General features: G+C 39.8%; 1 protein-coding gene and 1 pseudogene across 4 annotated transcripts; one reads left to right on the forward strand and one right to left on the reverse strand.

The window, feature by feature from the left end:
- The first annotated feature begins 4,324 nt into the window (after positions 1-4,324).
- Positions 4,325-7,829, forward strand: LOC131319994 (septin and tuftelin-interacting protein 1 homolog 1-like; annotated as a pseudogene).
- Positions 7,830-8,319: 490 nt separating this feature from the next.
- LOC131319995 (RNA polymerase sigma factor sigA) lies at positions 8,320-15,435 on the reverse strand. Of its 4 annotated transcripts, none has more exons than XM_058350500.1 (10): positions 15,278-15,435; positions 13,863-14,693; positions 12,705-12,903; positions 12,502-12,594; positions 10,564-10,692; positions 10,389-10,442; positions 10,213-10,290; positions 10,051-10,113; positions 9,303-9,415; positions 8,320-8,668 (listed from the first exon to the last, which is right to left on the reverse strand). In XM_058350500.1, the coding sequence occupies exons 2-10, from the start codon at positions 14,543-14,545 to the stop codon at positions 8,557-8,559; spliced, it is 1,524 nt and encodes a 507-aa protein (XP_058206483.1). In that variant the 5' UTR covers positions 14,546-14,693; positions 15,278-15,435; the 3' UTR covers positions 8,320-8,556. The 4 variants fall into 4 exon arrangements, with proteins under 4 accessions (XP_058206483.1, XP_058206485.1, XP_058206484.1 ...); XM_058350502.1 differs by having other exon boundaries at positions 13,863-14,637; positions 15,278-15,407; XM_058350501.1 differs by having other exon boundaries at positions 13,863-14,690; positions 15,278-15,302.
- Between the last annotated feature and the right edge of the window lie 74 nt (positions 15,436-15,509).

Genomic DNA, 15,509 nt, shown 5'->3' on the forward strand with positions numbered 1-15,509 from the left:
TAGATTGTGGTATTTATAAGACTATTCACCAAAATTATTCACTCCGAAAGAGCCCTTGCCAGACCCATTTTGGTAAATTCCGACCATTCATTTTACATTTGACCTCCTACATATGTAGAGTCGTGAAATGAATTAAATATCAAGCAATTTGTCGATAAGGTGTGCTGTGACGTTGCAGCTATAAATAATGGTAGAAGGTGAATTATTTTGGGTAAAAGAATGCAACAAGAAACCTCAAAATGAAAAAGGAACATACAGCGGGGCCCACATGAAAGAGAGATTCTAGCCGAGAGTAGGTCCAGCTAGCAAAATATACGTCAATTAAACTATACAAAAGCCTAGAAAAATCTGGATAAAAGAAGCCTTAAATCGATCTTTTCCATTCAATCCTTTCTGATTTTTCTGGATTACTGAAGTGAATATCAAGTCTTCAAAACCTAGCTAGCCCCCAAGAAATTATAATAATATATTCAGGATAAAGGCCTTAAATCACCATCAAGAATTCACAAGAGGGAATTAGCCAGCTTGCAAAAACATCCACCGGCGGGCTAGCCTGCATGCGCTGAAGAATTCACCCACCGCCAAGAAGAAGATTCAGAAGAGGGAGAAAAGAGATAGAAACAAGAAAATGAAATATTTCTAAATTAAAGCAATCGAAAATGATATAGGTACCGACAGCTTTTTAGGGAAAACGTACCGACCGGCCGCACCGGACCGTCTCCAGCCACCGGACGGGCCGATCCGAGCCGTCCAAAAATTCTATAAAAAAAAACCGAGGGGGCCGACGCAGGAATCAACGGCATCTAATGTGTATAAGGTGCTTGATCTAAACACCATATTTTCCATGTATACACCTTCAAAGCTATTGGTATTGATAGCAGTACTCTAAAGCAATAGAGAGTCTGGTATAGTGAGAGTAGAAAAATAAGTAGCTAAAGTTTAAAAAAAGCAAAAAAAGAAAAAAAAGATGACTTTTGAGGGATAGTATAACCCAAAATTTGTTGAGGCCGATGTGGATATATGCCCTAAAACCAAGGCTGTCAAATAAGCTCCTAGCTAATAACACATCTTTGTTTATAGAGGACACAACCATCTATCTTTCTTCTGAAGGATCATGCATAAAATTAAAATAATCACTAAATCACCATGAAAAGTTTCCCAAAATAAATAATAGAACGAAAGAACTTGCAAGCTTGCTGAGCCATTTGGTAGGTGTTTGTTCGCGGTTTACCAAGATCTCGAGTTTGAAACTTGACGTCTATTAACTTACTAACCTTCTGACCGATATCTCTTGAGTTTCTTGTTGTTTCTAAAAAAAAAAAATTTAAGAAAACGAATCATAGGCCATGGAACATAAACACTATTAATGAATTTCTTGATCCATCCAATTACTCACTATTTTTTGTTGGGTCAATCTTGCCTTGAACTTGATCATGTCAGGGCTTACGAAATATTCCCCCTACTTTAAAAGAAAGTCCATAAGGTGATTAACAAATTAAACCGTGCTTTGACTTTTCTCAAAACTTAGGCTGCGTCCTCTTGAATTTAACGTAAATTTAACTTAAATTTGAAAGTTGTGTCCTTATTTGAATTTTTTTTCCTTTTGTTACTTTTGCGCCAATTTTTTTTGGAGGTTATTAATTCGTCTCGATGAAAGGATTTGAAAAAAAAAAATTTACTTTTACTCAACTATTTTGATAAATAACCACATTTTAGCAACAAAAAAAAAAGGTGACATTTTAAACTAAAAAGTGATTATTTCTCAAAATATTTGTGTAAAAGTAATTTTTTTTTTTTACTTTTCCGACTCCTCTCCTCTCCTCGAATCAATAACCCACAAAAGTTTGGCGCAAAACTACAAATGCGAAAAAAATTTAAATAAAGACAAAACTCTTAAATTTAAATTAAGTTTATGTTAAGTTCAAGAGAACGCAGCTTTAGATGGACGACTTCGTGAGCTCTTCAACACTAAGTAAAAAATCTATCCATCTAAGAGCACATATACACATGAACAAGTTTAGGCTTAAATGGTGCGGAACGCCTCCATTTTTTTTTTACAATTCAGGCTATCTGGGCCAGCGCACCTCAACTAATTCTGAGAACTCAATTTTACTGCAAAACTCTGTACGAACTGGCTCCAACGGAGTTGATAACACTTTGGAAGTTTCAAACTTGAGACATTAGATGGAAGCAAACTCTTAGTGTCCCGACTTCCTATGAACTAGACTAATCTCCAACCCTTTCCACACGTTTGTGTGATCGAGCTAGGTGAGGTGGCCCAAGGCCAAACCGTTGTCACAGGGAATCAACTCTGCGACCTTGGAGTCGTTATAAGTCCCGCCGAGGTAAGTCAATTAAGCACTGCGACAACCCAAAACATATCTTGTACATAGGGAAGTAAATAATGATACAGAAAAGAATTGGAAATGAGGAACTACTAATAAAGACAATTGGCCATGTTTGTTTGGTAACTTTAGGTGTTTTAGTTTTGGTAGTAGATGGAGAGAGAAATGGGATAATAATTGGAGAGATGGGTAATGAGTGGAGAGAGATAGAGAGAGAAATGAAATTAATAATTGAAGAAAGAGTTTTGTTAATATGTGCCCCTAAGGCACATGTTAAGGCACTTGTTAGGGCTTTATAAATGAAGCCAACTAATCCCACTAGTATAGAAAATAGTGACAGTAATTGTAATATTGGGCAAAGTGAAAAACTTGTTTAATGAGACAAAAATATCCTTTACTTTCTACCGCCCTCCCTTCAGTTTTTTTCCCTCTATTTTTTTTAAATGTTTTTTTCCCTCTATAATTCATTAGACAACAATAGCCCGATCGAACACCTGTGCGTGGGAACAATTGGTTTTTTTTTCATTTTTCACTTCTTATCAAGATACAAGAGATAATGATTGAAGAAATATATAGAGTAATGATTGGAAAACAAAGTAAAATTTGGAAACGAACATGGCCAATGAGACTTGAATGCAAGGCCAATTGAAGATTGAAACTCTACTTTGGTAACCTTAATCGTTGGTTAACAAGTCCAACACGGCGGATTAAAAAAAAAACAAGTCCAATACGGATTAACATGCATGCATGAAGTATGCCACAGGCGGCGTATGGGACTAGCGGCCGGTGAATTGATAGAGGAGAGTGGAGGAAAGGCTTAAGAATTATAAGATGCTCGTGTTATCTCGCCTTGTACACAGGTCGCGCGGGGCGTCAGAACGAGAGAAAGAGGGTGGCAAACAAGGGCGAGGCGGGGTGATTATCGGTTGTGGTAGAGAGAAAGAGGGTGGCAGCAACAACTCCTTTAGATAGAGTGATTTCAAGAGAAAAGAAAATAAATGATTTTGATATTATTCTGAGATCGGAGGAGGGCCCGGTTCCACCAAAAACATACATAGCATTTTTAATTATTTTGTGACATTCTTAGAAGAAAATATAGAGAACATCATGCATAGTTAAAATATATAGGACAAATTTACTCTTAATCATGAAAAGAGCCAAATTTAATTTTCAAAAATTGTCTTAAGAAAAATTCTCTTTCTGAATTTGGCCCTCTCTCTCGTCGGAATTTTCTGACTCCGTCAATGCAAATGACGTCAATCCGAAAGGAAGAGGGTGGCAGACAAGGGTGAGGCAAGAGTATGATACAAACTCATGAATAAAACTTATTCTTGAAAATCGACTTATAAGGAAGGATGTCCAAGAGCTTATATACAATAGGCCAAGTTCATGCTTAGACGATGTGAGACTTTAGGATTGTAATAGGGTGATCGATTCGTCAGTTGTGTTGGGGAGTAGAAGGGCGGTGGCGGACACTAGTAAGGCTGATAAGTAGAGGTGGCAAACAGAACCCAAACTCAATAACTCATCCATGTCCACCAATCAATTAATAACCCAAGCCCAACCCACACGTATATAGTATATAATTGGGATTAAATCCGTTAATTTGAATCCGATAACATTCATCGGATAATCTGAATCCGATAACATACATCGGATAATCTGAATCCGATAACGTCCATTCGATAATCTGAATCCGGTAATCCAAAATACGGATTCGGATCAGATTAAATCCGTTATCAATCCGATCAGAAATTTTACTTTTTAAATTTTTTTTAAAAAACTGTAAATTTTTTTATTTTAAAAAAAATGTTTGAGAAGTTGTATTTTTATTTGTAAAAATATTTTCTTTTGCTAAAATTTTTGAAGTAAAAAAATTTTCGGATCGGATTCAAATTTTTAGATCGAATCCGAATCAGATCCGACCCATTAACATGCCTAATCTGGGCTATGTCGTTCAAACCCAACAACAAATGAAAAATGGCCCAAAACAAAGCTTCGATTTTCTCCCTCAAGTCTCAACGATATTCTCCCTCGTCGGTTCTTCCCAATGTGTTTTGCTGATGTGATTAGTTATTAGGGTTCGTCTCAACGGAACGAACAGAACCCAATCGACGTTGATGCTGTTGCGGAGGACAGAGATTGCATTCCGGAGTAACTGATAAGTGATCGTCGGCCCCAGTGGGGAGGCTGCAGGTGAATGCAATACTACTATTTTAGTGTTTGAATTTTTAAGTTTCTGTCCTTAGTCTGTAATTTAGTTAAATTTTTTGTTGTGGGTGCATAGGTGATGCAAATAGGTTGGATAGCAAATTGCTAGGGTTTCTGATTTCGCTTTACTGTACTCGTATGTGCAGGGGAATTTTCCTGTGTCGACGATTACAGTAATTTCGGTGGTACGCCGTTCTTCTTGCTTCTCCCTACGAAGGCTATACGTTTTACATGTACCACGCAATGAGATTTGATTGTGAATTCCAGGGTTATCTGGTTTCGCTCCAATTTTGTGATTCCGCGTAAAGAACTGTTGAAGGTAAAGGAACGGAAACAATGGCTGATTATGAGGAGGAGGTGGAGAGCTTTGGAATGGAGAACGATTTCGAAGACGGTGTTTGGATTGGTGGAGAATTCTACTGCAGGAAGCGCAAGGACAAGCGTCGTCTTTAGACCAAAGACGACGCTGTCCTCGGTGTCTTTGCCGACACCGATTCCAATAATTCCTCGTCGAAGAAACGAAAGAAATCCGACCACGCGACGTCACTGAGTTTCGTTTCTGCCGCCACCGTTGTGCCCAATATAGAGATGGATCAAATTTCCAAAGGGCAGTTAAATGGAAATGATTTAGTAGATGACCAGCCGAAGTTGACAGGTTTGGGGCTAGGGTTCCATTCTGATTCGAAGAAAGAAACGGACAAACATGGTGATGAGAGCGGTGGCGACTTTCTGCCTAGTGCATTTGGCAGGAAGATCAAGGAAGGTGCACAGCAGCGACGTGAGAGGGAAAGAGAGAGAGAGCAAAATTAGCCAACGCATCTGAATCTCAATCTCAATCTAGGGGGAGGCGCGAGGTGGTGTGTGGTGATGTGGGTTCGTTCAAGAAGCATACGAAAGGGATTGGGATGAAGTTGCTTGAGAAGATGGGTTACAAAGGAGGTGGGCTTGGAAAATACGAGCAGGGGATTGTTAATCCCATTGAGGCGACGAAGCGGCCCAATAAAATGGGGGTGGGGTTCGATCATTTGAAGGAATTATTAGAGGAGAGTGAACTTTTGCACAGGGTGGTGTCTCAGCCAGCTGCTGGTCTGCAAGTAGCTCCTGTGAGAAGCTATGGTCAAAGCAAGCTCGGGCAAAGAAGAAGAAGAAAAGGGATAAGGATTACATTACTGCTGAGGAGTTGTTGGCCGGGAAGCAGGAGCAGGGTTTGGAAGTTGTTCAAAAGGTTTTCGATATGAGGGGGCCACAGGTCCAAGTGTTGACAAACTTGAAGAACTTGAATGGGGAGGAGAAAGCAAGGGAAAACAGCATCCCTATGCCCGAGCTTCAGCACAATGTGAGATTGGTTGTCGATTTAGCTAAATTGGACGTACAGACATTTGACAGTGATTTGAGGAAGGAGAGGGAGACGCTGGTCACATTGCAGAAGGAGATGGAGAGGCTTCAGCATGAGGCAGCTCATGGGAAAAAACAGCTGGACACTGTGGTGGAAATAGTTTGCTTAGTGGACCAAATTGGGGAGGAGAATTTTTCTTGGAACATTGAGTCTGGACTTCCTAGGAAAGTCATTTCGGGTTTTGCAGGGGCGGTACGCTGATGGTTATAAACACTGTAACTTGTCGTGCATTGCATGCGCATTTGCTCTTCCTCTGTTAGATAGAGTGTTTCAGTGATGGGATCCGCTTCAAAGTCCGTCGCATGGGGTGAATGAGATGTCTTTGTGGAAGAATCTGTTGGAGGGAGAGAATTCGTTTGATTTTCCTGACGCAGCGTCTCTGTATACTCAGTTGTTTTCCCTGCTGTGAGATTATCTGCCACCAATACTTGGCAGGTAATAGACCCTGAACCCATGCTCAATTTTTTGGAGTCCTGGGAAAAGCTGCTGCCTCCTTCAGCACTTGAAACTTTATTGGACAACATCGTTATGCCTAAATTATCAGCTGCTGTGGATTCATGGGACCCATGTCGCGTAACTATTACCATCCATCAGTGGGTGCATCCATGGCTACCGTTATTGGGACAGAAGCTGGAGCCTTTGTATCACACTATACGCAATAGGTTGGAAGGCTTTCTTCGTGATTGGAACCCTAGAGATTTGGCTCTATACGATATGTTGTCACCTTGGAAGACTGTGTTTGATCCAGCTAGTTGGGAACAACTAATGGTCCGGTTTGTTATACCAAAATTGTTGGCTGTCATGCATGAATCCCAAGTGAACCCGGGAGATCAGAAGCCCGACCAGTTCAACTTGGTCAAGACTTGGGCTACTGTCATTCTCATTCATCACGTGATCCACTTAATGGATGCGTTCTTTGACAAGTGGCAACAAGTTTTGTATCATTGGTTGTGCTCAAACCCAAACTTTGATGAACTGAAAAACTGGTACTTGGATTGGAAGAAGATGCTCCCACCGGAACTTCTGGCGAATGAACATGTTAGGTATCGGCTTAGCTTGGCTCTTGACATGATGAACCAGGCTGTTGAAGGCAGGGAAGTAGTCCAACCCGGTTTGAGCGAAAGGAAGTTTGAGGCCCAGCAAAATGCAGCAGCACATTCTAGGGCTTCTGTGAGCCTCGGTAGTGCGATCCAGATGGAGGGCATGGGTGGTGGGACTGAGATGAGTTTGAAAGAAGTTATCGAACAGTATGCGCAGATGAAAGGCTTGCTATATATGCCTAAGCCTGGTAGAATGCATGATGGTCATCAGATATACAGGTTTGGTGAAATAAGCATAACAATCGACTCTCTAAATGAAATGGTATTTGCACTAACTGAAAATAGATGGTCTTTGGTTTCCCTTGAACGGCTGCTGGAAATGCAAAGTTCTTCTGGGTTGAAGTGGTGCTGAGTTTCTAAATCAGTTCCGTATTTCTTGAGACGAAAAGAAACTCAAATTAGGTGTATTATCAGATTCTTAGAAAGGATGTAGATATACTTTTTTTTAAAAACAAGTTGCATGGGTTGGATCGTGCCCATACTCACCAAATTCTGACTACGCCACTATGCTCGGAGATGTTTATTTCACTAGCAGGCATCTGCAGCTGGATTCTTATGTATGAGTACCTCATTTTGTCGAATTTCGTAGTATGCCTTCGTTCTCACACCCAGCATCTCAATGTCATCCCAATTGTATTTAGAAGAAATCATTATTGACTACCCAAAAGTTGAGGATTCCTCAATTGAGAACAAAATGTCTCAGTGTTCAGTGTAACAAAATTTAAGTTGTTTAATGTTCTGTAAGATAGAGGAGGGGGATGGAAGTTCCTCATTCTGAAAATTTGCCAAACTTTTAAATTAATGTTTACAGGAAAAACCCCTTAAAACAGTGAAATTAAGAAGTTGATAATTCGTAACTGAAAATCAAGATCAAACAGAGACTAGACTAGCCAAAAAATTTGGAAGGACGGCTGTTCACAAACCGCAACAACATACAAGCAACTCATGGAAAACTGTCCGCATCCTTCATCATGGCGTTTTCTAGGCACAAATCTTATCACCTAGGGCACATAACCACCACCCTAAACAAAGAGCAAAAGAAAAAAAAGGGAAAAAAATTTGCATCCCAAATTGCTTGTGCTCCATCAAGCCCAAGCTCTTGTACAACAGTTCTCAGTCTAGGCAAATGTTATACTACAAAGGTCTGTCAAGGAGAGAGCACTCTAATTTCGAATTCTAACATAGAAAAGGATTTTGCCGGTGTTTACTCTTTTACACAGGCTAATTCTATTTAGCATATTGAACAAAAGCTACAGAAAAAACGAGGTAGTAATGCAGTTTTCTCATCCAACGAAGCTTTGCCAAAAATAGAATACAGCCTGAGATTGCCGCATTTTGGAAGCTCTTTGATCGGGCTCTTCCCCCATAAAATGGGATGCAGGCATTTACATCAGTGTGTGTGTGTATATTCATTCCTGAATTAAAAAAATTAAATTCGAGATTCAACTGTTCTCTTTCTTAGTATATACATGCAATTCACAACTTCTACGGCAAACACACCACGTCATCCTATCTTCTCCAGCAAGTAATCAAGTCGTCTCTCCCTTGCTGCTTGTTTTATTTTCTCCGCTGCTACGAGTCCAATTTGCCTCACTCTTTCCCTAGACAAACCTATCCTGGAATCACACAGAACAGCATCATTAAAAGTTAAAACTACTGAATGTGGGTTTTTCTCTCTTGAAAACAAGAGAGAAAACAACAAACGGGCAAAGGATGTAGAAACTACGATACGTCAACAATGTATATAGGTTTAAATGACAACAGGATCCAGCTAATACTGGAACTGCACCATGTAATGATCCCCTAACTTTTACTCTGATGGCCTGGCTCATATAAAAGGCAATTCATGCCATGCCAAAATCACAAACAAAAGGTTGCATCTATCATAGGGCAATTTCCTCTGAGTGATCTGATTTTAGACCATATGGAAAGACCAAAAATTTTTTTTTTTGCTTCCCTGCTATGACACACAAAATCATCTTTCTGGTTTAATTTCAGTGAATGCATGACAGAATCGACTCCAAAGCATTTTCCGAAGTACATAATAAATATACTGGCAGTTTTGCAACACCACATACTTGTACAAAACTCTCACACAGGATGTGTGGGTCCCAGGTTTGGATGGTGGGTTAAGTATATACCATATTCCCATGTGAGAGAGTTGTAAAGGTGTGTGTGTGTGTGGGTGTAACTTTTCTCATATACCAGCACAACTGGCCACTTCTAATGGTTAGTTTTAGCAATACCCACCGGCTACTAATATCCTCCCAAGTAAGACATTCTCCGTCCATGCCATAGTAAAGACGTATGATATATCTCTCCCGTTCTCCAAGCTTTGTATTAAGAATTTTTTTAACCTCATCCTGCAAAATGGAATATTGGTGTTAGTTTCTACTTTAGTGTAGAAGAGCCTGCATAACCATAAAAATGACATGGTATATATACGAAAACTACCTACGACAAAAAACTAAAACTTGATTTCATGTATCGTTGAATATTGATACATGTAGAAAAGTTGTCTTCGGGTACAAAAACTAGTATGCATGCATGGGTGCATCTGCACGTGTATTAGTTTGGTACCCCTTCTTTTGTTCTCTCATGAATTCTGTTCATGAGCAGAAGAATAAATTGGGAATGTTCATATCTGTGTTTGAACATATAAGCACCTGCAGCTACCAAATAACCCAGAACCAACATAAATAAGTTGAAGTTAGGCCCACATTGGACGATAAAAAAGTCCGCCCAAATTTAAACTGATCACCATTAACCAACAGGTTAGCCAGCATAGGCCGTATTACAACCATCTACCCCAAGTTCATCAAACCAGTTAGATGATAGTGGAGATTCATTAGTGCAAAAAACATTGCCCTCTATAAATAAATCATACCCATTGGGTGCTAGAGAGGAAGGTCTACTTTTCCAGTTTAATACTCAATTTGTTTCCGCCAAAAATTTCAGAATTAGTATTTTATTTCTTCCTATAGTTGCCATACTATACCTTGAGGGTTTGACCATATACTCGTACCCATGGGTCATTCTCGCGGCGATCATCTGCAATATACTGGAAAGATATACAAAGATATCAAACTTTATTATAACAACAGAAGTAAGGGAAAACAGAAAGAGGAAGGGAGAGTTGAGTAGCTATATGAACACTTACACTATGAAGTGTTTCTCCAGGAAGACCATTTAAAGAGGGGAATGCGTCCCTATCAAGCGAAAAGACCCTGGTAACTGCCTACAAAAAGCGATTTACACTAAGCAAGGACAAATCACACAAGGAGGAAACTCTGGTAAAAAGTATTGTCTCAAGATAGAGCCAAAAGAATTTAGCACCTCTGTTGCATTCCTGACTTTCTGTTGGGACATATTCAGGCAAGCTGCTATTGTCTGCAATTTGAAAGTGCAAAACAAGACCATTAAACGAGATGAGATAACAAATCGAAGCATACGATAGCTAAGCTTGATCAGGCATGTTTTTCTACTACCAGCCTGCCATTAAATCACTTGCCTCGGTTGACGGAGTTAATCCTTTTGCTTTGAGTTTCAACTTTGCGCCACGGATTAAATTTAACCTTTCGTGCAAATGGGTCGGCAAGCTTACAGTAGTTGAATTTTCAAAAAATGCCCTCGCAACACCCTGCATGAAAGGGAAATGACAGATCTGCATTTAAGTAACTGAGGTTTCTGTATACTTGGTTCCCCTTCCACACACACCGTGCACACAAAAATCTCAGAGAAGACTAGTAGAGTATTAAGTTGTTTGACAGCTTAAAGTTTCGTGGATGATGGAGTAGCAAAGAAATCACTAGAGCTGCCTGATTGTTCCAAGCATTAAGCATAGATTATGTTGTTTTTCCTTTTTCTTTTGTTTGAAATGGCAAAACATGGTTTCATTAGTCAAAAGTACAGAACAAACAGTTCACAACTGGTGTTTTCAGACATCAGTAAGTGGCTACGATTCTACTCTGAAAGACATTGGGCATCGGTTATATGATCTCAAGGAGCTGGAGATTACATCATACACTTGGAGACTTTTTATTCGGCCATGAGTGGTTTAGTGGCATGATCTCTTCATGTAATCAAATTACAAGGATTGACAATCTAGCATATTTCCATTGATGCACTGAGATTGCAGGACGATGTTTCAGGTGAAAGGAAAGAATGTGCAGCTTGAACCCCTTTTATTGTTCACAAGGCCTTTGGCTCTTTCATCAAATCTCTTATAACATGCATGGCAAGGGTTCTTTAAACTAATTCTGAAGAATCAGTGTCTTGGATTTCTTATACCAGTTGGATTTTTCTATCCAGTCTGCCTATGCTGCATGGAAGGGGGAAGGAACAAAAGCTCTGGGGGCTCCAGTGGTTTGGTTTAGCAAGAAGGTGTACCTAGATGGCTATGTTGTTTGGGAAAGCTGTAAACTAAGGATAGACTAAGGCAATGGAATATGGAGTAGGGTCCTTGGCAGATTTGGGATGGCTAGAGCTCCTTCTTCTTGGTCTGCAGAGTTGGATTGGGCTATCAGTCATGCCAGAGGTAAGGGGTTTAGTGCTACTCTGCTTAGATTGGCTTTGGCAGCATCCGTCTATCTTCTCTAGTTAGAGAGGAACACAAGAGTGTTCCAAGCCAGGCAGAGGTCTCAGGAGGCTGCCTTTTAAGTCATTGAAGGGGATTTGAGAGGGAAGGCTTGCTCATGGAGAAATATAAAGTTATCTCCTGCAAACGTTCAACTCTGCTGCAACTGGCATATTCCTGACCATTTTTTTAGAAATGTTAGGTCTAGAAATGGTCAAGTGTTAGGCTCAGTTGTTTGCTTTTGGCCAAGAGCTAGCTCTTGCCCATGTTTCTGCTTTTTTAACTTGTTGTGTGTCTGTAAATGGCTTGCTTTGTTTGTTCTTGGCTTACTCTGTATGGTTTGGTTTGTTGGACTGCCTTCTATTTGGCTGTGTTGTTTTTAGTATAAAAAAAGGGGTGCTTAAAACTAACAAAAGACAGTCTCGTGAAAAAATAAGGAATGAGGCAGAACTAGAGAAGAAGCAAATCCAAGAATGCCTTGAAAATGCAGGAACTCCTTATCCTTTCCACAACATACACAAGTAACAGTTAACGCCAAGCTACAAAATTTCTTGAGCCATGCCATGAGATATGGTGGATAGCACTATATGAAACCGTGCGCTTGCCATGTGGACATGCATGTATTGGCATGCATTTCGGGAGGCAGGCAACACGGACAATATTGTAGTTGGCGGGACCAGGTCATTATGAAGGAACTACTGGTTTAACTTAGTTCTATTTAAAATAGATTCCGCAACCTACAACTTGCCCGATAAAAGAAGTTAATCATCTGAAATAATGATATCAAAGAAACTATAAATTATTGGCGATGGTGGCAGCGAATTTCACCATGTCAATTGTTCACATTCCAGAAAAAGAAAATGTCAACCTCACCTGACGTATCCACCAATACACGTAGGTTGAAATCTTGCACCCCTTGGAAGAATCAAATTTCTGAATGCCCCGGATTAATCCAATCAGGCCACCCTAACATATGACATTAGGAAATTTCCCGTATGTTAAACTTATTTAAGTAGATTAGATGAAGTGCAATAAGTTAGCATCTCAAGCTTAAAAAATTAAAAAAACAAAATCACCTGAATGAGGTCAGCCATTTCTACACCCATGTTATCATATCTTTGAGCAATAGACATGACTAGACGAACGTTGCTCATTGCTAGCTTATCTAAAGCCAAAGAACTCTCTATCCATTTCGATCGCAACTCAGTACGAGAAATCCCCAGGGAACTTGCAAGTTGCTCCTCTAAGGGCTCACACCCTAAGCGTTCCTTCAGTCTACATTTCCATTGAGCAGAAATCATGCAAACAGAAAGAAAAGAGTTTATTTGTAAACACAAAACTAGCACTGATCGAGATATATAGAGGATACACACCCACACACGCACAAGTGGCTTGAGTGACAGGCACACTTGAAAAGTATGAACAAAAAAATTAAATGTTTTGGAAAGTAAATAATTGATGAATAATTCTTAGGATGATATAGAGGGTATATCCTTTAGTTTGGAGAGTCTCAAGTAAAATGACTCCTAGCTACCCAAGAAGGCAAATGACTCAGCAACTTTCCATCTATCCATTGCTGGGTTGCAAAAGGCGTATCTATTTCTGTTTCAGCTGTTTAATAACATGCATTTAGCTAAGAATAACTTCACAGTAAAAGTGCTACATGGTGCTTTCCCCTTTTTTGAAACTGTTTCAAGATCTAGATAACCAAAAAGCACTTTTCAGAAAAGCAGCAATTGAACTGTTCTACATCAACCTCTTCTCCGATAAGGCTCTCAAAGGAAAAGCACTCATTTGGAACGCGAGCACATGAAACAGGATCTTAAGCAGGTTATTTTTCCGTATGGTAGAAGAATAACTACAGATAGGAAAGTGATAAGATGCAAACGAATGATGCACACTTAAATAGCTTGTAACCCTTGCACAACAGGAAAATGAGACAAAGCAAAAATAACATTATACAGGACGGCCGGATTACAAGAAAAATGTGTTGCCCCTACAAAAGATGGTTGAAGATACTTATAAAAAAGAAAAAGAAAGATGGTTGAAGAAAAAAAAAATGAGTAAAATTTCTGAAAAATTCGATGTTTGCATTAGCTCCCTTGCTTTTAGGTAAACATCTCATTCCCGAAGAAAAAGAAGTGACATATTCAGACTGAGGGTACAACATAACAAAGTTACTAAAGCAAAGTGACATCCTTTGAATGAATAGCAACAAAAATGATTAAAATTACCTTGATCTCCGCTCATCGAAGAGAAGACCTATTTTTATTAGTTTTGATAGTTGCACTACTTCGGAGTGGGTGAGCAATTGTTCGCTGGTTACCCCCCTCACATATCCTTTCGGACGGTTCCGAAGCAGTTCTGGACTGATTGTGGTTTTTGCCTGCTTACTTTCACCCAGTTCTGTCGTGGAATGATTTCGGTTCACAACTTTCTTTCTAGAATCAAATCTCCGCTTTCGAGCAGATGTCGCTGAACAAGCAAATTGAATCTTTTCGCGTGTATCTTTTAGTTTCCTATCAGTTACTACTTCCTCAGTGGAAAGATTCCATTGTTTTTCCAGCATAGACTTTTGCAATAAAATGAGAGCATCCACTGAAAGTTCCAGAGAAGGTCTTTCCTCCTCCAATCGGTCCAGTTTCTCAAGCCCCACATCTGCAGTTGAAGGATCACAAGCAGTATCTGCATGTTCTCTAAGAGCTCTGATGGATCGGCTGCGCCGGTTGGACAAAAAACTAGGTCTATCACTGGATTCCTTCTTTGCCATGATAACTTTCTTAGAAGAAAAAACTTGATGGTGACCCAACCCATAATCATTACCATATGACAGCTTTTCCGCAATATCAGAATAGTAGAAGGAAGAACTCAAGAGCCTCTTTCCTGCACTGAGACCGATAACAGCAGCCGTGGCCATTGTATGGCTTTGTCCTTGCTTAAATGCTATACCATCACACTATGTCCACAAAAGTTGTTGCATCACAAGTATGTCACTTCGCAATGGAGTCACTATGCCACAACGAAATGGATCATATATCTATCACCTGGAACACTTTCTTAGGCTTCTGAAAAGGACCACAAAAACAAAAGGAGCCAATAAACGAATGACCCTTTACGTGCATTATTATACAGGAACTTGCAGTCAAGTTTGTTTAAACTTTAAAAGCAGCAAAGAACTAAAGGGGCAACATCCAATTCAGCTTCGCGAAGCAGCGACAGACACTGATTTCAAGGAATTCCCAAAACATGAGCTTTAAGTTGGTAAATTATTGATAAAAAAAATAAAAGGGTAAAAATGCATAGCCGGAATGAAGAAGAGAACAGTTTGGGCACCAAAACCAAACCGAGCCGAACCCCAAGGGGTAGCTCGCAGTTCGGCAAACAGGGATGGGCAGTAAACCCAGACATCTGAGTTCGAAACTTAGCACCTTCTTGGGAGCAGGTCGCAATAGAGAAATTCACATAGATACTTCATAAGAATCTCTAGCACTCGATTCCAAAGAAGCCGAAGCAATCAGTTGAATTTCGGAAACTAAACATCATTTCGAAACGAACAGAAATGGAAACAAAATACGCTCAACACGAACCAGATAGCAGAAACATATACGCAGCAAATGCATAGGAATGGATTTGGAGGCAATCGGCGTACCTCGATGCTCGGAGCAGAAAGAAATGCCAAGCGCAGTGTCTCGCAGAGAGAGAGAGAGAGAGAGAGTGAGGGTGTGTGTACTGTGTAGAGCTCGTGTGTAGAGATAACAACCAAGTGATGGTCGGAGCAAACCGTAGCAGATAAATGACAAAATGAATTAATTGTCGCACTTTCTTTTTTTTTCTTGATATTATATTTTTCCCTTGATCTTTTTGGTGTTGTTTGAAAGACA

Source organism: Rhododendron vialii, chromosome 3a (genome assembly GCF_030253575.1).
Source record: "Rhododendron vialii isolate Sample 1 chromosome 3a, ASM3025357v1".
In the NCBI taxonomy this organism is placed as follows: Eukaryota; Viridiplantae; Streptophyta; class Magnoliopsida; order Ericales; family Ericaceae; genus Rhododendron; species Rhododendron vialii.

Excerpts from the sequence above, each read along its gene's own strand:
- LOC131319995 (XM_058350500.1), bottom strand. The coding sequence starts at position 14,545 with ATGGCCACGGCTGCTGTTATCGGTCTCAGTGCAGGAAAGAGGCTCTTG. Across the intron at positions 9,416-10,050 it reads TATATGGTCAAACCCTCAAG|GATGAGGTTAAAAAAATTCT; the intron begins GTATAGTATGGC and ends TCCATTTTGCAG. Across the intron at positions 8,669-9,302 it reads TGGGAGGATATTAGTAGCCG|GATAGGTTTGTCTAGGGAAA; the intron begins GTGGGTATTGCT and ends GTGTGATTCCAG.